General features: G+C 39.7%; 3 protein-coding genes and 2 pseudogenes across 4 annotated transcripts in view; 2 read left to right on the forward strand and 3 right to left on the reverse strand.

Moving 5' to 3' along the window:
- Positions 1-611: 611 nt before the first annotated feature.
- On the reverse strand, positions 612-8,927 carry LOC141848298 (GATA transcription factor 12-like; annotated as a pseudogene).
- A 344-nt stretch (positions 8,928-9,271) lies between these two features.
- LOC141848299 (uncharacterized) lies at positions 9,272-11,587 on the reverse strand. Its single transcript, XM_074736341.1, has 4 exons — positions 11,229-11,587; positions 10,144-11,135; positions 9,847-10,041; positions 9,272-9,735 (listed from the first exon to the last, which is right to left on the reverse strand). The coding sequence occupies exons 1-4, from the start codon at positions 11,585-11,587 to the stop codon at positions 9,272-9,274; spliced, it is 2,010 nt and encodes a 669-aa protein (XP_074592442.1).
- An 8,165-nt stretch (positions 11,588-19,752) lies between these two features.
- On the forward strand, positions 19,753-21,807 carry LOC141848300 (COBRA-like protein 7). Its single transcript, XM_074736342.1, has one exon. The coding sequence runs from the start codon at positions 19,753-19,755 to the stop codon at positions 21,805-21,807; it is 2,055 nt and encodes a 684-aa protein (XP_074592443.1).
- Positions 21,808-22,806: 999 nt separating this feature from the next.
- LOC141811999 (uncharacterized) lies at positions 22,807-23,747 on the forward strand (annotated as a pseudogene).
- A 246-nt stretch (positions 23,748-23,993) lies between these two features.
- LOC141811722 (phospholipase D zeta 1) overlaps positions 23,994-25,292 on the reverse strand; it is a 30,566-nt gene continuing 29,267 nt past the window's right edge. Inside the window, exons 19-20 of one of the 2 annotated variants that reach the window (XM_074699766.1) lie at positions 24,479-24,540; positions 23,994-24,394 (exon numbers count right to left, since the gene is read on the reverse strand). In XM_074699766.1, the coding sequence (XP_074555867.1) occupies positions 24,145-24,394; positions 24,479-24,540 (312 nt within the window). In that variant the 3' untranslated portion in view covers positions 23,994-24,144. Of the gene's footprint in view, positions 24,541-25,292 lie in introns of both variants that reach the window. The other variant, XM_074699765.1, reaches the window with a different exon arrangement.

Here is a 25,292-nt window from a genome sequence, read left to right on the forward strand (position 1 = left end):
AAAGGGAAAGTCAGGGGCGGTGGGGGATAAGTTAGAGTTTTTGGCGACGAATTCATTTTAATCGCCAAATTCATCATCAAATTGGCGATGAATTTACAGTTCGTCACCAAATTGGCGACGAATCCATATTCGTTGCCAAATTGACGACGATTTTAGTGACAAATATTAGTTTTCTGATGATTTTCACGACGAAAATTATTATATCACAACTTCCGCAACTAAAGTATTTTCGTCGCAAAATTCGTTGCAAATCGGTGATAAATCTTTGGTTCATCGCAAATTTTATCATCAATTTACGATGAAATATTTTCATCGTAAATTTCGTTGCTAATAGCCTATATTTTTGTAGTAGACGGTCCAGGTCGAGACTAAGGTGCTAGCCTACTCAATATTATCTATTGACACATCTACTCGTGCCTTCTCATTTCTGCCACGTAAGATTAATGAGAATCTGCCACGTCACCTCGAAGCACTGATAATCTAAAGGATAAATTATATACGAATCATACATTTTCCACTACTTGCTCTTGGGGAAAAAATTAGCTACGGATTTTAAATTTATCAGTAGATCAAATTTAACTTGTTTTCTTATCCATCCAAATCGGACGGAATTAACTTTCCATCCGTCGTCGCAACTTCATCTCGACCTCACCGTCACAACATCTCGACGACGGGGCTGCAAATCGGCCATGGCCTGGCCCGCCACAAGGTTGCATGGGATGTACAACCTCTCCGAGAGGTGGGGCAATGAGTTGGTCCAGTTCCTTATAATGGCGGAGCTCGAGGACCTTGCGTTGAGAGTTGGAGTGTTGAGAGACGACGAAGGTAGGGCTTGCGATAGGGTGATACTCTAGGACTAGGCGGTCGGACTTGAAGCGGACGCCGCAGGCGTTTCAAAGCATCTTGGGCCCCATCAGCCCTGTCGACCACTACTGCGTCTTGTCGGTCTCGCAGTGGATGCAGTGAAGCCCGTCCACGGAGGCGAGACTGACTGACTCCTTCCTCTTCGTGATCTTCTTGGGCGGGATGCATGCGTTGGGGGCACGATGAGCTCCTAGTCAGGGGAAGGTGAGATGAACGATGGCTGGGATACGACCAATAGCTGGGAGGATTAATTACTGTTGAAAAGTAAACTTAATTATGGATAGAAATGATGTGGTAGTGATATGAATGAGGTGGAAAGTTGATATTGATAATATAAGAATTAGTGGGGATAAATAGATGAGGTGGAAAGATGATAAAATAAAATGGTCTAGATTCAATGTATTTGAGGATAGTGCTTATCGTTTATCCAATAAGCCTATAAATATGTAATGTTTATAAGAGATTGAACATGAAAAATTTGAGTAGTTCACCTATATCTCATTTGCCTTCTTCCACGAAGTTTTTTTTACTTCTTTGTTCTACCAACAAAAGTGGTATCAGAGCCATGTCGATGCTTCCTATCCCTCGTCTTGCTGACTTGAAGTATGGTAATTGGAGTATCCAAATGAGTGCCTTATTTGAGAGCGAAGGCTTGTGGGATATTGTTGAAGGAGGCTATAAAGCGCCTCAAGAAAGAGTCAACCAAACTGAGGCACAGAGGACGACAATGGCGGAACAAAAGAGAAAAGATAAGAAAGCTCTTTTCTTTATCTATAAAACTCTTGATGAAGCTACTTTTGAGAAAGTAGCCAAAGCTACAAGTTCCAAAAAGGCATGAGAGATCCTACAAGTAGCATACAAAGGTGATGAAAGAGCAAAAAGTATTCGCCTTCAAATCTTGAGAGGGGAATTTGAATCGTTGGAGATGAAAGAGTCCGAAAGTGTATCAGACTACTTTACAAGGGTATTGGTTATTGTCAACCAATTGAAAAGAAATGACGATGACATTGAAGATAGTCGCGTCGTAGAGAAAATTCTACGCTCGTTGGAGCCAAGGTATGACTATGTAGTTGCGGCCATAGAAGAATCAAAAGATATGAAAGAAATGAAGGTACAAGAACTATTAAGCTCTCTACAAGCTCATGAAGCAAGAATGCAAAGAAGACGGAGAGAGCCTTTGGAGCAGGCTCTACAAACCAAGCTCACGATTGTTGACCAGAAAGAAGAGTCAAAGATTGAAGGTTCACAAGAAAACGGTGGTGGCCGTGGTGATTTCCGTGGACGTGGCCGAGGTAGAGGTCGTGGCAGGGGCTTTGCTCGAGGTCGAGGAAGAAGTAATGACAACAATCAAGGTAGATGCCAAAGGTATGACAAAAGAAATGTAAGATGTTATACTTGCAACAAATTTGGACATTATGCAACGGAATGTCGCTCTAACAATGTACAAGGAAATACTAATTACGCATCAAAAGAAGGCAATGACAATGATGTGGTTTTGCTAGCAAGAAAGGATGGAGATTCCACAAATAAGAATTTGTGGTATTTAGATTCCGAGGCAAGCAATCATATGTGTGGGCGTAAAGATATGTTTGCCGAGTTGGATGAAACGGTGAATGGACAAGTCTCATTTGGAGACGCTTCTAAAATCCAAGTAAGAGGCGTTGGTAAGATTCTCATCAAACTTAAAGATGGAGCTCACACATACATCACCAATGTTTAGTATGTGCCCGACATGAAAACAAATATTATTAGCCTTGGATAATTGCTTGAGAAAGGCTTTGATATGCAACTAAAAGATGTTAGTCTTTGTCACACCCCGAGAGATGGTCGTCCAAAAATTTCAGCAGCATCTCCCTTATAACAATTCAACTTTCCTGAGTACATATCAACATAGAGGCCTACACGGCCGAAACAACAATACAATACATGTAATTAACTACTAAATGACATGGATAAAGGCTCACACGGCAATAACAACACATATAACTCATCATCAGCTACACACACCACTACAACAACGAAAAATCGACCACAATTATACAAAAACACAACGTATACCAAAATCTACAACAATGCAGCGACAACATAACAATAACATCCACGATGAAATCCATATAACGGATACAACTCAAATTCGTAAAACCACAAAAAAATCAAAATCTTCTTCCTGCTGTAAGATGGGGGCAGTCCGACAGAACTCCAAGCTTCGATATCCTTATCTACTACCTGAGGAGACAGAAAATCTCAGGGTCTGGGTGGTGAGTATAAAATACTCAGTGGGTACTAGAATAAAAGTGCACAACATAACAAGGTATCAAAGGAATATAAGCATGGATATCAAAGATATACAGTCTCAATATGAACAAGGTCAACTACGTATAACTAACAAGTATCATATAATAATGTATGTCATGTCACATAAATCATATATCAACCAAGTGAATCAACTATAAATGCAATAAACAACAACAAATGCATGCATGGTCACTGTCTGCATTCGCCACCTCCAGACACCCACACAATGAACTGGGGCGCAAAATAGGACAACTGCACATCCTCTAACAACAGACCGCTACACATGAGTGGGAAGCGGGAAAAATATCACCATCTGCCGTCAACAACCCCAAACACTCACACTGTGCAATGAACTGGGATGCACGACAAGAATCACCCGCTCCAACAACAGACCACTATACGCGAGGGGGAGGAGCAGTCTTCAAGAGAGCTATCTAGCTAGTCCTGGTAGCACCCACACTGTGTAGTAGCTATAATGCTCTCACCCACACTGTACAGTGAGAGATAACAATAACAATATGGTACGATGCATAGTTCAACAGATAACTACTACAACATCAATCATGATAAGCCAACATAGATAAACAACAATTAAGAAAACTGTATTGATGAAGAACAGATTATATCAAGGTCAACGGTAAGTGTCAAGCAACTAATTAAGTCATAAGCATAGCAACATGATAATTACGAAAAGACCTGTGTTGACCAAGCACAGGAGTACCCACCTGATTAATGAATTGTCGCAATAAGAATCTCTCCGTAACAATCAAAGTCCTGAAATTTACAAATACAACACTACTAAGCATATTATTATATTAATTTCCATCAAGGAAAATCCTAGTTGATTCAAAAGTTAATCTAGCTCAACTAAACTCCCATTAACTCAAGTTAACCCTATTCTAAATCAACTCATCATTTATTAATCGAATGACTAATCAAATTAACCTATGTAATTAATCCCTCTTTAATTACATCTTAATCACCTATTAATTAGTTAATTAAATTAACTAATAATTAAATCTGTAATAAACTAATTACTTAATTACATTAATTAAATCAATTAATAAACTAAATTACAAATAACCCAATTTAAATCAATTAATAACTTAGTCATTAATTATTCATTTAATTAAATTAATCTCCTTGTTAATTAGACATAAACTCTAATTAAATAAACCCTATGTTAATTAAAATTCATAATCAATTTAAATCTATTAACCCTATCAAACCTCATCCAAAATGATTAATCAATTATTGACTAAGTATTAAACCAATTAATCTTTAACCTAATCAGATCCATTAAATTAATTCAAAACCAACAATAACTAACTTGATCTCCATCACCATCAGAGATCCAAAACCCAACAAGGTGAAACCTGGATCATTCACATCAAACCTTAACTCCACAACATATCAACCTAGCTCCTCAACTGAACAAACCCTAAACTAATCATGGTAACAAATCCTAACTGAATAATCAATTCATCATTAAAGATTAACTTAAACTGATTAATCAATTTACTAATTAAATATTAAACTAATTTAGCCGACCCATTGATTATCAAATTAATTTAATTGTTTAACTAACCCTTAATCCAATTAACCAATTAATAAACCCTTTACCGTAATATTTGTTGGCGGTCCGGCGGCAGGGGTTCTCGCGGGGGAAAAAGGAGATGCGGCGGTAGGGCATCAACGTCGGCTTCTTCTGGCAGGCAGCGGGGGCATCTTCTTCACACGAGTAGCAGGGGCGGCGTCGGATCGTGGCAGGCGGCGATTGAGCAGGGGACCGATCACGGTAGACGGTGCTGGTTGGCAAGGGATGGCGACGACGCATCTTCGGTAGTGAAGGAAGGCGAGAGGAGGCGGCGGATAGGGCAGCAAGGTTGTTGGTCTTCACGCGGCGGCGGCTAACTCCAGCTACGAGGGGATCGTGAGGGCGGCGGCGAGGGTGAAACAGAGCAGAGGGAAGCGATGGCGGATAGGGTGGTTAGGGTTTCCATCTCTCGGCTGCCTTTATAGGTTTCCTACCGAGATCCTCGCAGCGGGCGTGGGCACGGGCGGAATGCAGTCGTGCGGAAGAAGGGGCGGCGGTCGCGGGTCACGCGGATGGTTGCGATTGCGAGGAGAAGAGGCGGGCGAGATTAGTTATAATGAGGAATGCACAGTACTTTTAAATCGGGGTTAAGGTGTGGGCTAAACCGGGTTAGGTTTACTGTAATTCCTTGAACCGATTACTATAACGAACCAGGTTCAATTTTGGTTCGATTGGTTCACTAACCAAACGATCTCCGATTTGACCCAAATCAGTTTTGTTTGATTCATCTTCCCAAGATGAAACTTTTCATCTATTCCGTTTTTCCAAAATTTTCTTCCATCCTGAATCAAACTAAGTTGGTTCAAAACTGATCCACTAATAAAATAAATAAAATAAATAACTAACTAATTTCTTGTATCTGACAGTCTTCGTTTGAGCAAAACAAACTTATTGTTCATATTCCTATGTCTAAAAATAGGATGTTTTCTCTTGATATTAATCATGTTACTGCAAAGTGTTTAAATGCATGCATAAAGAATAATACATGGCTATGGCATATGAGGTACGGGCATGTGAACTTCAGAGCTCTAAAGCTTCTTTCAAGCAAAGGAATGGTGAATGGTCTTCCTCATATTACTGCTCAAGAGGATATTTGTGAAGGATGTATTCTTGGCAAACACCCTAGAGCATGCTTTCCGAATGAATCACACAACCGAGCAAAAATTCCTCTTGAACTCATTCATACAGACATATGTGGATCAATCACTCCGGTCTCCTTAGGAGGTCGTCGATATTTTCTAACCTTTATTGATGATTTCAGTAGAAAAACTTGAGTCTATCTTTTGATGAATAAAGACGATGCTTTTGAGAAGTTCAAGGAATTCAAAGGATTGGTAGAAAATCAATCCGACTATACTATCAAGGCGATACGGTCAAATCGTGGTGGTGAATCCACATCAAAAGAATTTGAAAAATTCTACAAAAATCATGGCATCTGGAGGCCTTTAACCGCACCTTACTCCCCTCAACAAAATGAAGTTGATGAAAGGAAGAACCGAACTATTCTTGACATGGTTCGAAGTATGCTAAAAACGAAAGAAGTGCCTAAAGAATTTTGGGCCGAAGCGGTAAACTGTGCAGTGTATTTGCTAAATAGATGTCCTACAAGGAATCTAGAAGGAGTTACACCTCAAGAAGCACGAACCAGATACAAGCCCTGTGTATCTTATTTGAATATTTTCGGGTGTATTGCCTATGCACACATTCCGGATCAAAGAAGAATAAAGCTTGATGACAAAAGCTTACCTTGCATTTTCATTGGCTACGATGCAAGATCGAAGGCTTACAAACTCTATAATCCAGTGAACAAAATGGTTATCATAAGTAGAGATGTTGAATTTCAAGAAGATGATGCTTGGAATTGGAGCACTAATATGGTGATGATTCAAGAAGAAGAGCAAGTGAAGGAGAAAGAACCAAGTCCACCACCGTCGCCTACCTTTTCATCATCCTCGGATGAAGAAGATCCTCCACCACAAAAGACAAGGAGTCTTCAAGAATTATAAGAGGTGACAACTTCACTTAATCTCATTTGTATTTATGCTAATGAAGAGATTGTATCTTTTGAAGAAGCTATTAAAGATAGCAAATGGAAGAAAGCCATGGATGAAGAAATGAAGGCAATTGAGAAGAATGAAACTTAGCATCTTACTACTTTGCCCGATGGCCACAAACCCATTGGTGTGAAGTGGGTTTATAAAGTGAAGAAAAATGCTCAAGGAGAAATAGAAAAGTACAAAGCACAACTTGTGGCAAAAGGCTACAAACAAAAGGTCGGCATTGACTACGAAGAAGTGTTTGCTCCCGTTGCCCGAATGGAGACTATAAGGTTGATAATCTCTTTAGCCGCTCAACTAAAGTGGAAAATATTTCAGCTTGATGTCAAATCGACATTTCTTAATGGCTACTTAGAAGAAGAAGTCTATGTTGAACAACCGGCTGGCTACATCAAGGGGGGCAAGAAAGAAAGGTGTTGAAGTTGAAGAAAGCTCTCTATGGCTTGAAGCAAGCACCGAGAGCATGGAATTCAAAATTTGATACATACTTCAAAGAAAATGGCTTTATACAATGCCCTTATGAGCATGCTCTTTATGTAAGAGCAGATAATGATAACATCTTATTGGTATCATTATATGTAGATGATCTTATTTTGACAGGAAGTTCACCTCAAATGATAAAAACTTTTAAGGAAACTATGGCAAAAGCGTTTGATATGACCGATATGGGACTTATGTCCTACTTTCTCGGCTTGGAGGTGAAACAAGGAGTTGATGACATATTTTTGACTCAAGAACAATATGCAACGGAGGTCCTCAAAAGATTTAGAATGAATTATTGTAATCCAATTAACACACCAGTGGACTGCTAAACAAAGCTATCCAAGAGTGACGAAGGATCGACGGTTGATTCCACACTTTTCAAAAGCTTGGTGGGAAGTTTGTGGTACTTAACTTGTACTCGATCGGATATATTATATAGAGTCGGTCTTGTGAGTAGGTTCATAGAGGAGCCTAAAGAGACTCATTGGAAGGCGGCCAAGCGAATCCTTCATTAGGTCCGAGGTACTCTAAATCATGGATTATTTTATTCTCACTCTAACAATTCTCAACTTGTTGGATATTCGGATAGTGATTGGAGTGGAGACTGTGATGACCGGAGAAGCACTTCTGGCGTTGCATTTTTCGTTGGAGATATGACATTTTCTTGGATGTCAAAAAAATAACTTATTGTTACTCTTTCCACTTGTGAAGTAGAGTACATTGCGGCATCCTCATGTGTTAGTCATGCTATATGGCTAAGAAGTTTGCTAAAGGAGATAAAATTTGAACAAAATGAAGCAACTCAAATTTGCATTGATAACAAATCGACAATTGTATTGGGGAAGAATCTAGTATATCATCAAAGAAGTAAGCATATTGATGTTCGCTTTCATTCTATTCGTGAATATGTGAAGAACAAAGATGCGGAGCTAGTCTATGTGAAGACTAAAGATCCATGACATCTTTACCAAGCCATTGAAGTTTAAAGATTTCATCAAGATGCGGAATCTACTTGGAGTCACAAAATTAAGTCTAAGAGAGGGTGTTGAAAAGTAAACTTAATTATGAATAGAAATGATGTGGTAGCGATATGGATGAGGTGTAAAGTTGATATTGATAAAATACAAATTAGTAGAGATAAAATAGATGAGGTGGAAAGTTGATAAAATAAAAGGGTCTAGACTCAATGTATTTGAGGATAGTGCTTATCATTTATCAATAAGCCTATAAATATGTAATGTTTCTAAGAGATTGAACACGAAAAATTTGAGTAGTTTACCTATATCTCATTTGCCTTCTTCCACCAAGTTTTTTTTCCCTTCTTTGTTCTACCAACAATTACATGGGGTGACGTGAGAGTGCTTACTCCACGCCTTGCCAGGGATAGGCGCCTCCGACCAGAAGGTGCCAACGGAGCCCTCTACAAGCCTTTCGACGACTGTGATAGTGGTCGAGGAGGAGGATTCGGAAGAGTTGGTGCCATTTGTGAGGTGAAGCTTGTGCAAGTCTTCGCTGGAGAAGGAATCCTCACCACGGGAAGTCCGACGGCGAGATTGCGACGTCGCTCCTTTCCTTTCTCTTCTTGTTCTTAATTCTTCAACGTTTACTTTTATGTTTTTTATTTCCTTCATCTTTCCTTTCCCTTCCTAGCAGGGGCGGAGCCAAGATTCTTCCGAAGAGTGGGCCAAATTTTTTTTTGAAGTAAACAACATGAAGTCTTGAAATATTTTTTTTGAAGTAAACAACATGAAGTCTTGAAATCATGTTGATTATAATAAAACGTAAACAATTATCTAAGAAATGCTTAAAAATCAGCTCTTCGTGTCTTCAAATTCTTGAAGTCTTGAATTATATCATCATAATCATATTTCTCTGCAATTCCACCTTCTATGTATACAAGTAAACTATTGCTAAGAAATCCATCTTCCATCTTATTGCGTAATCTTGTCTAAATAATCTTCAAAGCAGAAAATGCTCACTCAGCACTAGTTGTGGAAACTGGAAGAGTAACAAGTAGACGAAGCAATCTGTCAACCAAGTTATAAGCAGTATGTCTACTAGTTTCAACCAAACATCGATACAACTCTGTAATTGTCCCAATCTTTCTCAACTCAGCATCTTGAGAAATATCCAAAACAACATGATTCAACTGATTCTCTAGCATATACCTATCTTGTAGGCTGAAATCCTCTGGATAGTATTTTTCCACCATTTTGCATATCTCTCCAGCATTAAAGGATCTAAATTCATTTCTCGGAACTAAAGTAGCCATAATAGATAAAAGATCCATTACCTTCTCATTGAACTTGTAATTCAATTCCTGTAACTGAGTATCTATTGTAACCAAGAAAACTTCAATTCGAAAGAATCGTTCATTGGTAAAATGATCAGGTTGCCGACGTGCACGTCCACCACGTAGAATATAAGTTTGTTCCATATCTGAAACATCAATGTCATGCTCTTCACAGAACTCTTTAACTTTCATGAAAAAACAGTTTCATCCATCTTCCCTCATATTTTGGAGAAGTTGCTTTGTAGATGCTACTATACGAATAACATTTACTATATCCTGTGTCTTCGTTTGTAATGATTGACAAAGCATATCTGTAATTCCCAATACTTCCTTCATCAAGCACAAGATAAACACAAACTCAAAAGACACAAGATAACCAAAAGCAATATCTCCATCAGCATGAATTGAACCAGATGATCCATCAGCAGCAATATTTTGAAGAACAGAACTTACTGCATTAAACATATTCATACAGCTAGAAATAGAATTTAGGTGAGAACCCCACCTAGTGTCACCTAGTCGTTGGAGTGAACCAACCTGATTTGCTCCTTGACCTGTTTCAAGTTCACCAATAGCTAATAAGTGAGCTAGCTCAATTACTTGAGAGTCTCGGAGTTCATCATGACGTTTTGCAGATGAGTCCACGGTGTTCACAATGAACAAAAGTTTCTGAAAAAACTGACACACTGGAACCACATCATTTGAAGCAGCAACTAGAGCAAGCTGTAAACGGTGAGCATAACAATGCACATAATAAGTATAAGGACATTCTCTGAGAAAAAGAGCTTGCAATCCATTCAATTCTCCTTTCATATTACTGCTCCCATCATATCCTTGACCTCGAAGATTCTTAATATCTAAAGAATGATTGCGTAGAACAGAACATAATTCATCCTTCAACGTCATAGCTTTAGTGTTTTTGACATGTATTACATCAAAAAACCTTTCCTGCAAAACTCCAGCTCCATCAACAAATCTAAGCACTAAAGTCATTTGCTCTCTTTTTGCAACATCACAAGTTTCATCAACAATGATAGAGAACTTAAAGTCTCCAATTTCATCTCGGATATGCTTACGTACTGCAACAGCATAAATACTCAAAATTTCTTTTTGAATATCAGGCGAAGTGTATTTAGAATTACCTAGAGCATTTTTCATGACAACCTTTTCAACTTTAGGATTGAATTCAGCCAAAAGTTTCACTAATTGCAGAAAATTCCCCCGATTCCTTGACTGAATTGACTCATTATGACCTCGAAAAGCATAACCTTGAAAAGTAAGCCATCTGACAGCAGCAACTGAAACTTTTAACCTTAAGCGATTCTTTTCTCTTTCTTCATTGGTGTGCACATTGATGATGTTTTCCACATGCCCAGATTGGTTCAACAAATCCTGACAAGATCTCAAAGCATTGTTATGATCAGAACAAGGAGTAGAGCCAACATGAGTTAGAAATGCACATTTCTTTCCATTACGCACTATTTTCCAATCAGAATAACCTTGTACAGTGAATACATCAAATCCAGATCTCTTATTCAAATTGCTACTAAAAAGAAAGCAAACAAAGTAATAGGCACAATCTTTGCTCACAGAATATTCCAACCAAGATGGATATTGCTTAAATCATGAATATTGAAACCTGCGTTTATGCCCTGGTGGACCAGATGGTTTATACTCATCCAATTGTGGTTGCATAGGACCTAATTTCAAGTAAGCCCTGCGAACTTCATCCCTTTGATTTATTGGATATTCCCAAATTTGTGGTCTTAGTCCAGGATCTCTTTCTAGAAATTCAATTCCTATAAATATCACTTCACCTCTGTTGGATACTTCTTCTTGTTTTTCTGGATTCTCAGTATCAATATTTGATGGTGAAATAATGAGAGAAACTTCATCAGACTCGTGCACTTGAGGAAAAGAAGCATCTACTTGTTCTTCTGAGTCCATCTCATCTCTTTTTCTCTTGAAAAATGAATGCAGAGTTTTATTCTTCCCCATCATCTAATTTTGAAAAAGAGTTTTATTCCAATCTAAATAATCATCCTAATAAAATTATATCTTCTAAGGATTAGGACTGTTGACTAGAAAGAAGTAGGGTTTAACAGTTTATAGGATCGTAGAGGAAAGGCGGCTAACAACAAGGGTTTTTTTTTGTTCTCTTAAATCTCCTATATTTGACAGATAGATTCGATCTCGGAGCCCCTAATTTGGGTGGAGTTTAGGGTCCTGGAAGCCTGAGACAATAAGCAATATTCCGTGTGGATTGTTCAAACCTAAACTGCATGGTCTAACAAATATGAAGTACATATGAGCTATTGACAATTGTACCAAGAAATTAATGTCTGATCGAGTTTTGCATCCACATCTAAGTGTGATTTAAGAAATTCAATGTGACAAGTCATTCATTCATGGATGAGCACAAGTAAACATAATACAATCTATTTAATTTAGTGAGATTATTCTTAAACATCATTATTTCTCTAATTGAAGATTCTCTCTACTTCTACTTAGGTAGTTAACAATACTGGACTGAGTTTATGGATAATAAAGCTTCATTTTAAGGGATAAAATCGACAAGAGTGAATCATATTCATTTATCAATCTTAAATTTCTAAGTTTCAAAGAAAAGGTTAACTAGTTACCTCAGATGGTTACTTCCTGAGTGTTTGTAGTTTATGTTTCTAGTCAGAATCAGAGTTAGATGCGCCGGCTGGAACACTGGAACAGGCTGGAATTAGGGTGTTGGTTGGATGCGCCGGCTGGAACAAGCAAAGTAAAAGGAAGGGAAGACGGATTGGGGTCCTTCGTTGCGGCTCTCTCCCTCTTCTTCATGCGCGATCGCGAGTCTCCCTCTCCACACGTGATCGCGAGCAGCGGCAGGCAGCGCTCGTGGACGGGACAGGCGGTGGCGATCGCGAGTAGCGACGTCGCGGTGTGGCGCAGAAGCGGTGGCGGCGGCGCGTTAGGGCAAAAGGGGTGATCGCATGGGCTAGGGAATGCGACGCTCGGTTGTCGGAGGAGGCTAGGGTTCTCTCGGGCGGAACCGATCGCACTTTTTTTTTTTTACGATTCTTAATACCAAGACTGGGCCATGGCCCAGCTTGGCCCACCAATAGCTCCGCCCCTGCTTCCTAGGGAAATATTTTCGCAGTGGATTCCTTTCTCTTTTTGATCCATAAACAGAGCGTAAACTAATTCTGGATAAATATTAAATATTTAAATATTATAAATAATTTTTGGGTAAAAATTAAAGGTGCTCTTCTTATTTTTATTGCCAGTTGAAGGAGTTTCATATTGAGAAATATTAATATCTCATCCTAATTTAAAATTTTAAAAGGCCTAACAATATAATGTAGTAGTAATTATATTTTAGATAAAATTGTTTCAATATATATTGAGCAAAGTTGATTCAATGGTAATCAAAACAGTTTGAATACGAATAAAAATATTTTAATGTTAGTTGAAATTGCTCCAATGTTTGATTAAAAATAAATTTATTTTGATATTGATTAAAATTGTTTCAATATCGATCAAAATTCACTACAAGAATTCAGGTATTTAGCGACGAAATTTTTTCATCGCTAACCTAATAATTTCGTTGCTAACATATCTTAGCGACGATAATATATCGTCGCTATTTTTGTCGCTATAAGTTTGTCGCAAATTAACATTAGCGACGAAATTTTGATAATTCGTCGCTAACATTAGCGACGAAATAAAAATCGTCGCTAATCCACGAAAATTCGTCGCTAACATCTCGAAATAGGTCACCGGAGAATCTCGAAGGTTAGCGACGAATTTAACCAAATTCGTCGCTAACTAGCATATTTGCTCTGTTTCCGTGGCTAACTAGCAGATTTTCTGCTCCCGTTTCTTATTTTTTCCCTTATATCTTGTAATACATGCATATCACAATAAAGTCTAATACATACACATCACAAAATAACATTCAATAACATATTCACACACAACAAACAAAAAGTTTAACACAAATTTTATCACATAAATTTATCACATCTCAAAGTTTTATCACACAAAATAACATTCAATAACATATTGCTCTAATTACGGTTAAAATTACTATAATGATGGTCAAAATAGCTATTAAAATTATTTCAATTTAATTAAAATTATTCAAACTTAATCAAAAACTCCAACACCACTATTATAGTAATTTTGATCTAAAGGTACAATGTTGATTAAAATTGCTTCACATTTAGATCAAAACTACTGTAACTAATTTCAATTAAAATTGTCTTAGGGCATCCACAATGCCACCAAATATTTCATCCAAATATTTGTAGTCCTCACGTCCACATCATCAATCAAATATTTCTTTCTTCAAATATCTCAACTTTCACAATCAAATATACCACAAACCAATTATTTATGAGTCCCACCTATTATCACTATCTCACGTTTAAATATTATCACTACCCTAACCTCCCTAGCCTAATATCTTTCTTTTATTTAATTTTAATTATTATATATATTTTTTATAATAAAATAATTGAAATCACCGGGCAAAATTTCTAATCCCCTCTCAAATATCCCCTCGATACATGGGGATATTTCTTCAAGTATCCCATCAAATATCCCCTATTGGAGATGCCATTAATACTGATTAAAATTGTTATAACTTAATTAAAATTACTCTAATTAATTTAATTGAAAGTATTTTAACACACACTACACACGTTGTTATAATAATTTTAATCAAAATTACTAGAATGTTAAGCAATTTTGATGCTTACTATATCAGCTGAAAAAGATCATTTGAATGAGATTTCAAAATGGAATAGTATTTTAATATATATTTTTTAAAATAGAATGTATAATAAAAATAAGAGGTACTATTTTATTAAGATAAAATCTTAAATGGTTTAATCGTAAATCAAAATAAATAAATAAATAAAATTTTACAGACACACAGTCGTGCACTGTGTCGTGTAGGATATCACTATATATCGATATATATACACGAAATTGATATTGCACGTTTTCCCGTACGTACAATAATGTTCATGACTAAATGCGCATCGAGGTGTTTGGAAATGATTTGGGCACCCACTCAGTCGCGGGACGAGTGTCTCGTGTATGGGAAGGCGCACAACATATCCCCTCTCTCTTTATATATATATATATATATAATGCATCTATGTGTTCATAGATTGCTCACAAGTAGGTGTGCAGGATAATAAAACTCTCTCTATATATATTATTTTAAAGAAATAATATTATCAATTTTTGCGACACCATTTGTAGACTCTTAATAACCAAAGATGTCAATACAGGACTTGACATAAGGTAGAAAGAAGCTATGAAAGATTTAGAACAACTCAAGTTATTTAATATCCATCTAGGATTAATTGTCTTTCGACTTAGAGGACTTACTAGGAAAAGAATGGGTGGTAAAGTTCTACTTATGCACTATGACTTCAGATTTTTTAAAGAAAAAGTAGTCATAGGCCTTATAGAGGTTGATATGAATAATAATTTAGGAATCATGTATTTATCAAATTTTAATATGACTATCAAAGACTTCGTCAAGCATATTAAAATCTTGGTACAAACAAAAGGATAGGACTTCCAAAATAATAACATCCAACGGAATATAATGTTATATGTTTAGGATAATGAATCACATTAATAATTAGGAATCAAAGATATCATGCACTTATTTATGCCCAAATTTTAATATGCATATGACTCAAACCAATCGTTCATTGTATAAAGACAGACATGAAAAATTAATGGATATCAACCTTTTGCATCTCAGAATGAAGAAATAGAATGATAATCAAATTCTAATGAATATAGAACATGATGATCCTTACTACCTACTAAAACAAGTAGGAATCAGATACTTACAACCGGTAAAACCCCAACTACTCCAACAAGATAGTGTTGGTGTGCATAACTTCATGAATATCATAGACATGGGGATATTACAGAAATAGTCAAATCTTTTTTTGATGATCTAGACAAAACGTACGTTTACTTACCAACAGAAGCTATTGCTTATCTAACTTTGGAAGAAATAGTATAGTCGTTAGAGCAGATAAACAAACAACACCAACAATTAGGAGAAGATTGGAAATTATACTTCAATGAAGAAAGAAATCTAATTGTTAGGAAATAACTTAAAGAAGTTAATCTCATGAATCAAACAGAATCTACTCTTAAATCAAGGTCACCTTTTCAAGTTCAATATTTAGAAAATTCTATGAGAACTATGGAATATTGATAAGGTCATCTTCCCATAACTAGAATAACTCTATACACCAATAACAATCTTTTACTTAGGACCATAGGGAAAAGAAGACAATCAAAAATCACTTTCTTTAGAAAAGATTTTGTGTTTTTAAATATAATTGAGTGTGATCCTTAGTTGTATGACACTTACTTAAAATAGTGAATTGTCTCAGTTAAAAGAAATTATAAAATTAAGCATGAACAATGCCCAGTTTACTTGGAGGTGCGGAAAGAGAAACTACAGAAAAGTTTCTCTTGCATGCATGCATCCCTCGTTTACCTCTCGAAATTTTTAGGAAGGAAAGGAAATTTCATCCGTCCGCGGATCAATTTTTCTTCAAAATCTGTCACCCCGAAATCGGGCGGAACGCGGACGGACGGACGAAAAATAAAAAAAATCTCGCCGATTTCTTCTCTTCTTCTCCTCTATCGCCGGCGCACCCCTCCCACCGGCTTCGTCTTCGACCGCTGCGCCGTGACCGACAGCGACGACTACCGGCAGCGACGACCCCTTCTGCTGGAACGCCTACGGCGCGATGCAGACTGCGACCATATATCCCGCCGATCGACTGCCTCCAGGCCTCCGCCTCCGCTTCTCTTCTTCGTCGCCTCCGCCTCCGCTGCTCGTCGCCTCCGCCTACGCCTCCGCCTTTCTTCTTCTCTCCCTCCTCGTCGCCTCCTGCGGAACGCAAATCCTCCGTTTACTCTTCCTACGGCGAGGGATTTCCTTTCTCCTCCCCAGGGATTTATTTTCCCTAGGGATTCCTTTCTTTTCTTCATCCGTTTCATGAAGTAAACATAGCGTTAATCTAGAAACTGATGAATGTATGAAATATGTAAGAGAAAATTACTCATGAGACATTGCTAGAGTGGTATGAGAATCTTTCAAATTAAAATTTCCAAAAGAATATATATATATATATATATATAGATTTATATACTACGCGACGGTATCCTGCCCGACTCGTGCGCGATCGATCCCCGCCGTCCACGGTCGAATCGCGTGAAATCGCAACCGTCCGTTTACCGCGATTGCACAGTGTTTCTCCTCGGACCTTCGCCACTTCTCCGCCACTGTCACACCCGTCCGACCACCTCCGGCCGCCGGACCGGGCCCGTTGGAACCGCAACTCGACGGCGGTCCGGAGGTGGCCGGATTCCGGCCCCGATTCGGTCGGAATCCGGTCGAATCCCGGCCGAAACCGTCCAACAGGGCGTTGGGCGGTTTCAGCCGGAATTCGGCCGAATCGGGGCCGGACTCTGGCCGCGGTCGACGCGCCCGGCGCCGGCGCGTCGACCGCGGTCCGGATCCGGCCCCGATTCGGCCGGAATCCGGCGAAATCGCCCAACAGTGTCTGGCGGCCGGTTTCGGCCGGAATTTCGGCCGGATTCCGGCCAAATCGGGGCCGGACTCCGGCCGCAGTCAGTGTCCGGCCCCGATTCGGTCGGAATCCGATCCGGATCCGGCGAAATCGCCGCCAGAACCGTCTGCTCTATTTCTCGGCCGGAATTCCGGCCGGATTCTGACCCCAATTCGGCCCGGAATCCGATGCCGGTGTGTGCGCCATCGAGTTGCGCTTCCAACGAGCCCCCGGGATGGCGGCCGGCGGTGACCGGACGGCGACGAACGGCGGCGATGAACGGCGAAAGGTCGGCTGATCGCGCAGCGGGGTCGCGCGGAGGTGTCGGGCAGGATATGAGACCTATATATATATATATATATATACACGCTGCATGTCTTATAAGACTCGTCTGTAATAAAATATTCAGGAACCTAAAATATGAATATTGATATTATTTATTATTTATTTTTTTTATTTATAGTTAAACCATTTAAATTTTTTTTTCCTTTAAAATTTAGGGGTTGGGTTATAATATTAAACATAAAAAAATTTAAAATAAAAAAAATAGTTGCTCACGTGGTGTGCCAGATAAGAAGTACAAGATAATAATCTGGCATACCCCATAAGTAATTAAATTTTTTATTTTAAAAATTGTTGTGTGTTTAATACTATAACTTAATTCTAAATCCTAAAGAGAAAATTTTTAAAATAAAAATATCACTATTCATGTTCTGAGCATTTCAAATATTTTATCGTGGACAAGTCACGTATTGTAAGATGTGCATTAAATTTATATATATTTATATATATATATATATATATATATATATATATATATATAAAATTTTAATTTTAATTCACCACACAGCTTCAACTTTCACTTTGTCTAATCATGATTATGATACGATGAATTTTTACTTTTGGCAAGTTTTGATTTTTAGAAGAATTTTCAATTAAATCAGATTATTTTAGGACAATGAGTTGGCACCTGGGAGGATGCCTTGTGCCTGCCATTCTTGATTGAATAGGAAAACAAATAAAGGAAATTTTAAAATACTTTAAATATTTTTATTTTGCCTGTTTTAGTGACCACTTGGATTGCCCTTGTTTTTTAATAAAAAATTATGTAAATAGTAAAATAAAAAAAAGGAGCCATTTTAACATTAGTAAGATCTTTAAAAAATATATTCTTAAAAATTTAATGTTTACGTAGGACAGCAAACAGGCCGCCACCATCCTGGACGATTGTGGACCCCACGCTGCGGGGCCACCTGCCATTCTAATCGCCAGCTACGTCTTGTGTTACACCTCCTTCGAAGTTCTCTCCGCGTACGGATGTATTTGTATTTGAATTAATGCAAATATTTTAACATTAAAGTATTTCACATTGCCCCTCTAAGTTTAAAAAATTAATTTTCACACATGGAATGTAAGCTAGTTGCCTCTTCCTTTATTTTTCACTCGACGCTACTGTTGAACGAGCTATTGACCTGACAAAGTTCACACGTGGGAGGTAAAACAAATATTTTTTTTCAAGAATTAACAATTACAAGATAAAATATAAATTTCTAAAGGTATTTTTGTCAGATGAGTATTCTATTTCTAGTTAAAATTAAATATTTTAATATTATTTGATCATTTGATATAAATTATTAATTAATTTTTACAACGTGTAAAAATTAATAGATAATTATTATAAAAAATAAGAGTAAAAATAATTCATTTCCATTTGACTGTAATTAAAATATAATATTTTCATCTTACTTTAATTGAAAACTTACAACTCATCTCTATTTTAATTGAATTTCTAAATTATAATAGAGAATTAGAAGAGAATGAGAAACTAAGGGAGGTAAAATGCAATTTTCTCTTCTGCAAAAAAAAAAAAAAAAACGTCATCCCAGCGGTCCTATATGGTCGGTCCCACGACTATCTGTGTAGAGGTAAATCGAGAAACTGCAGTTGGTCACGATGGAGAAAGGTATTTTTGATTTTGTCAAGATTCGAATCCTTATCCTTTTTTGTAAGTCTGCTCCGTCGTAACTAACTCAGTTATATTTTGGAGGTAAAAATATAATTTTCTCAAATTAAGGAAAAAGAAGACATCTCACATGCCCCAAAAATCTAATTGAATTGATTACTTACTGTATAGATTCATTAGAGGGGATAAAAATTAAATTTTCAATAAAATTGAAATAATATTTTTTTTATAATAATTAATTATAATTTTTTAATTTATTTTTTCATGAATAATCGTGATCTGAATTTTATTTTTTATTAAAGAAAAACATCTCATGTCACGCAGTAGACACACGACAGTGACGTCAGCGCCGTTTTTCAAAACTACAAATAGTCCGAAAGCCTCCCTAAAATTATGTTAAGCTCCCCCTTCGCCACCGCCTCCGCTTCCGCCTGTCTTGCTCTGCTTCATTTGGTAGCGAAACAGAGTGAAAACCCTAACGCGCTTCTCTTCCTTTCCTTTCTTCTTCGTTCTCTCAGCGATCCTGAATCGAGATCACGCCAAGCTTCACGAATCTTGTTCTGTGATGATCGGGAAGCAATCATATGATGGATTACTCGCGTTCATGGGCCTCGGTTTTGCTTTTTCTTCTCGTTTTCTTGCTTTCCGCTGAGTCTTCTTGGTCAGATCGAACTAGGCCGCCGTCAATCGCGGCGGCGCCGGAGCTCGCCCCTACCCCTGCTCCGGCCCTTGCCCCTGCCCCTGACCCGTCGCCGGAGTCTCAATGCAACGGCATCTACCTCTCTTACTTCCTCGAGCAGCGGGAGAGGATCCACCCCATCACTAGGAACCCGGCGGACCAACCCTACTCCTTCCGCGCCACCGCCACCGTCCTCAACCACGGCACCGCCGACCTCGTGTCCTGGACGCTCCTCGTCCCCTTCCGCCACGATGAGCTCCTCGTCTCCATCGACGGCGGCGTTCTCGCCAACGGCTCCGCCTCCGCTCTACCCTACAACACCACTATCGATGCAAATGTCACTGCCTTCTCCGGCTACCCCAACACCGATCTGAAGACTCCGATCGAAACGGCCAACGATCTGACGCTGATCCAGGCTAAGATTTCCCTCGTGGGCACACTCTTCGGCGCGCCGCCCCCTGCGGTGCCTCTGCCGGAGTTCCTCGATCTCGGTGACCCTTCCTACAGCTGCGCACCCTTCCCCGGTTTCAACGGCTCCGGCTCCGTTGATACGTGCTGCCTCCGCGACCCTAACTACGTTCCCAAACCGGTCAACGTCACCGGCTACCTCGATCGCCGATCCGGCGATTTAACAATCGCCTACGACGTTCTCCAGTCCTTCGAGACCAACTACCTCGCCCTCGTCACCATCGAGAATCACAACCCCGTCGGCCGCCTCGACCACTGGGATCTCTCATGGGAGTGGGCGCGCGGCGAGTTCATCTCCTCGATGAGGGGCGCGTACCCTACGGTCGTCGACTCTTCCGATTGCATCTTCGGCAAGCAGGGGCAGCACTACAAGGACTTCGACTTCACCAAGGTGCTCAGCTGCAAGCAGAAACCCGTCATCTCCGACCTAACCCCATGGCAATACAATGACACCAATCTCGGCCGCATCCCCCACTGCTGCCGCAACGGCAGCCTTCTTCCTCCCGAGATGGACCAGGAGCAGTCCGTCTCGGCATTCCAGATCCAGGTGTACAAGATGATGCCGGACCTCAACCGCTCCGTCCTCTTTCCGCCGGTCAACTGGAACATCTCCGGCTCGGGTCTCAATCCTGACTACAGGTGTGGCCAGCCCATCCGTGTCAGCCCGGCGCAGTTCCCGGACCCGAGCGGCCTCGACTCGGAAAGCCTCGCACTGGCCAGTTGGCAGGTGGTCTGCAACATCACCAGGCCTAGGGGCACCAGCCCCAAATGCTGCGTCTCCTTCTCTGCCTTCTACAACGACTCTGTTGTCCCCTGCAACACCTGCGCCTGCGGGTGCTCAGCCAGCAACCGCACCCGGGCCTGCAACGCCACCGCGCAGGCGATGCTCCTCCCTCCCGAAGCCCTCCTGGTGCCATTCGACAACCGGACGGAAAAAACCCTCGCCTGGGCGCATATCAAGCACTACGACGTGCCCTCGCCCTTGCCCTGCGCGGACAACTGCGGCGTTAGCATCAACTGGCACGTCGTCACCAACTACGAGAAGGGGTGGTCGGCCAGGGTGACGCTGTTCAACTGGCGCGAGGACCAGTTCGCCGACTGGTTCATGGCCGCCAAGATGGAGAAAGCCTATCCGGGCTTCGAGCAGATGTACTCCTTCAACGGGACCAAGATGGGCAACGACACCATCTTCATGGTGGGCATGCCCGGACTCAACTATATAAACGGAGAAACAAACGGTACCAGGGACGGCGACCCCAGAGTGCCGGGAAAGCAGCAGTCCGTGATCTCGTTCACGAAGAAATTGACGCCGGGCATTGACATCCTCGCCGGCGACGGCTACCCTTCGAAGGTCTACTTCAACGGGGAGGAGTGCTCGATGCCGGACATGATTCCTACAAGTTGGGCATTCAGGACCAGTCGACCTCGAATCTTCACTGCTCTCGGTTTCCTCCTGCTTGCTGCTTCTCTCGTCTCCCTCGAGTTAATGTAATAAGTTTTTTAAATTTTTTAAATATAATATATTTTGGGTGATATTTGAATCATTATTTATTATTTAGGAAGTCTTATCTTATCTCTTACCATGCATTATATTATAGTTGGGATAAGAAAATTGAATTTCTTATTAAGAATTATTGCATGATATCTACTTAATTTATTAGAAAATTGAATTAAATCAAGAAGATAACTATATTATATCTTTGCTTTCATGTTCAATGTTGTATCTATACTAGCTCACGGGAGTACGGTACAACAATTAGGTCCTCCAACGAATAATCAAATATCTCAAATTTGAGTCTCAATTGTGCAATTTTTCTTCTAATAAAAATGAATTTAAGAATTTGGATGGATTTCTATAAGTATTTTTTTGATTTATCCTAATAGTTTATAGAAAATTTTCGTGAGACGTAGATGATCATTGACAAGATTGGTGCTATTTTTAAAAAATAATGTTGCGTCTACACTAGAATGTTTAACTCGAGCATACGCAAGAATCTACTTTCTGTGTTCACATCATCACCAAAACCTTTTTACCCATATTCTACATAAATATTGGCTTATCATACTCTTCTATGCATAAAACAAAATAAAATAAAAATCAAATGCCCGTTCAAATGAACAATTGGCATTCTCTCGTCAAAACTAGCGATAGCTATATTCTTTTCTTTGGCCGAAAGGATTCTTCTTCAGTGGAGATCCCAAAACCAAAACAAAGATTTTATTTTATCTTTTAAATTTTTGAAAAAAAAAAACAGAAGAGAAAAACAAACCCCATAATGCTCTCTCTTTTAATCCTTGTGGTCGGCTGATGGATATATCGCCAAAGCAAAGTTCTTTCCGGGATGCGTTCCATAACCCCAAGCCAACCACACTACTCCACCAATAAAATCACTGTGCTTTCCCCATCGCTTTCAGCGATTCCCTCCTTCGAATTCCTCGAGTACAAATACGCAGTCAGCTCTCATCCTTCAGTTCCATCCCAAGAAGACAACACAAGAGCCATGGTTCCAGAGCTTGAGGTGAGTTAGCATTGTGGCAATTTTCTGTCTGAACTCATCGTCGCCTGTTCTGATTTTTTTTTTTTTTGTACTGTTTCAATATCGAACTGCAGAAAGCTCGAGTGACGGAGCTGCATGTCCGAATGGACTGCCGTGGCTGCGTGCAGAAGATCAAGAGGGCACTGCACGGCATCGACGGTGAGAGTTCCTTTCTGGTCGTAAGCCAAAGGAATTCGGTGCGTTGAATTGGCTAAACTTGCATTGGTCTGCAGGAGTTTACAGCACGAGCATCGACTTAGCCAGTCAGAAGCTGACGGTGGTGGGCACGGCCGAGCCAGAGGCGATCGTGAAGGCCATCAAGAAGGCGAGGAAGATTGCGACGGTTTGCTCGCACACGGAACCGGCCGGTGAGGCCACCGGAGGATCAGCAGAGCCAGCAGCACCGCCGCCGCCGCCGGCTGAGGCTGAGACACCACCCAAGGAAGAGGCACCGCCTTCACAAAGCGAGCCTGCAGCCCCTGAGGCGAACAAGCCATCGCCGGAGACCAAAGAGGCAGTGCCCGCCGAGCCCAAGGAGGTGGGCGAGATCATCCCCGTGGTGCACCACTATCCTTGTGATCGCATCCTAAATTACTACCACGACCACTACTACCCTTATCCTCGGAGATATGAGCCTCCTGACTACAGGACCTCGCCTTATGCTCTGCCGCGCAGCGTGTACGCTACATCCAGGATGCTGTCGCCGGCGACGACTACAGTTATGGCGGTAATTACCGCCGTGGTGGTGGAGGAGATGTCTGCGTCTTCAGCGAGGAAAATCCGAATGCATGCACCATCGTATAAGGTCGAAGAATCGGATTCACGTCTTCCTAGCCACAGCAAACAAGTGATGGAGATGATTTTTCAAGTTCTCTCTGTTAATTTCTCGTGCACTGCACCATTTTTGTCTTTTTGATCTGAATCAAATAACATCGAAAAGACGAAGTAAGAGGACAACTTTATCGAGATTTAATTATTATCTGGAGAGGAAATTGTCGATGATCAAAACAACCAGTCTCTATGCTCTTTGCTTTTGGGCAAACAGTCTCCATTTTGACGATCAAAATTATGCTAGAATGGTAAAAAATTTACCCACGTAAAGCAGACAGAAACAAAAGTAGCATCATTTTGAAAGGGCTTTTATTCTTTAGCCTATAAAAATCAATGAATGATTTATCTATCATGTATAGTTTACTCTGCTCCTGTACGTACAAGTTGAGAACATTTACAAGCCATGGGGCTGCTGTGGTATACAATCTACAGTGTATCGAAAAAGAATGTAAGTTTATAAGCTAATGAAAAACCTGAGAGGACGCATAGAACTCGCCCTCACTGAAACCTGGCCTCAAATCTTCATTGCACATAAAATCCAGAGGAAAAGAAACCAGGTGGCCTCTAACCATCTGTAGTTTCTCCATCGGATCCATGTCTTTGACATCTCCATTCTCGTAGGTCTCCAACTTTTCGGGACATATTCCTAAATCAATGGTGGTATGTCTGAGTTTCTCTTTACTATAATTAGTGCTCTGTCTGAAGGCAGATCTGCATATTTGATCATTTTTCAGAGGAAATGTGAAAATAGAAACTGAGATGTTGGAGCATAAATGTTCAAGAATATGATTGTACCTGGTGTGAATAAGATCATTTGGAACGCATGAAAAGATAGCCTGGTATATCATTGTGTTTGTCTGACAGAAACAGATTTAGTACCTTTAGTTAGAGCTAGTATCAACAGCACACAATAGTAATGGCACGTATTGGATGATGAATGTGATATAAGGAGTGTGCAAATTTGCGATGTCAAAGAGTTTGCTGCGCTAGGTGTCAGGAAAAAAAATTAGACCAAGCAGACTTGCATGCAATCAACATTACCCCATGAGACAAAGAAAGGTTTTTGTAATAAAAGATTAGAAAATGATAAGCAATTTGGAATGTCATTCCTGTGTCATAATTAGAACCCTCAGCTAATGCATATTTAAACGTTCTTTTTTTCCCTTTAATTTCATTTAAAAGACTTTCATGCTTGCAATATACTTTAATAGAGAAATTCTCTTTTATCAAGACAAGGGCAAAGGGAGAACAATGATGATAGTTCATTTTAAATTATTCAGAGGAAAGATTGATATTTCACATTTCTTCTGCACAAATGCATCCTTAACAATATAAATAAATTAAATATAAAAAATAAAAGACAATATTGCGGTTTATTGATTATAATCATCTTTAACTATCAGATATTAATTAATCACGAACTCAAGTTAAGATCAAAGATGATCTCTCAAAGTTAATCAGGTCAAATGGAGAGTGCAAGCAAAAGATCCATGTAGAATGGAACGAGATGGTCTTGCTACCTTTATACTGGCAGGTCACACAATCCAGCTTGAGTTTGTCAGGCTGAATGTAGGGCATGGGTATCAGGTAGACAAAAAGTCTAATTATG

The sequence above is a fragment of the Curcuma longa genome, chromosome 17 (assembly GCF_044706935.1).
Source record: "Curcuma longa cultivar G26 ecotype Majalengka, Jawa Barat chromosome 17, ITB_CL_G26_1.1, whole genome shotgun sequence".
Taxonomy (NCBI): Eukaryota; Viridiplantae; Streptophyta; class Magnoliopsida; order Zingiberales; family Zingiberaceae; genus Curcuma; species Curcuma longa.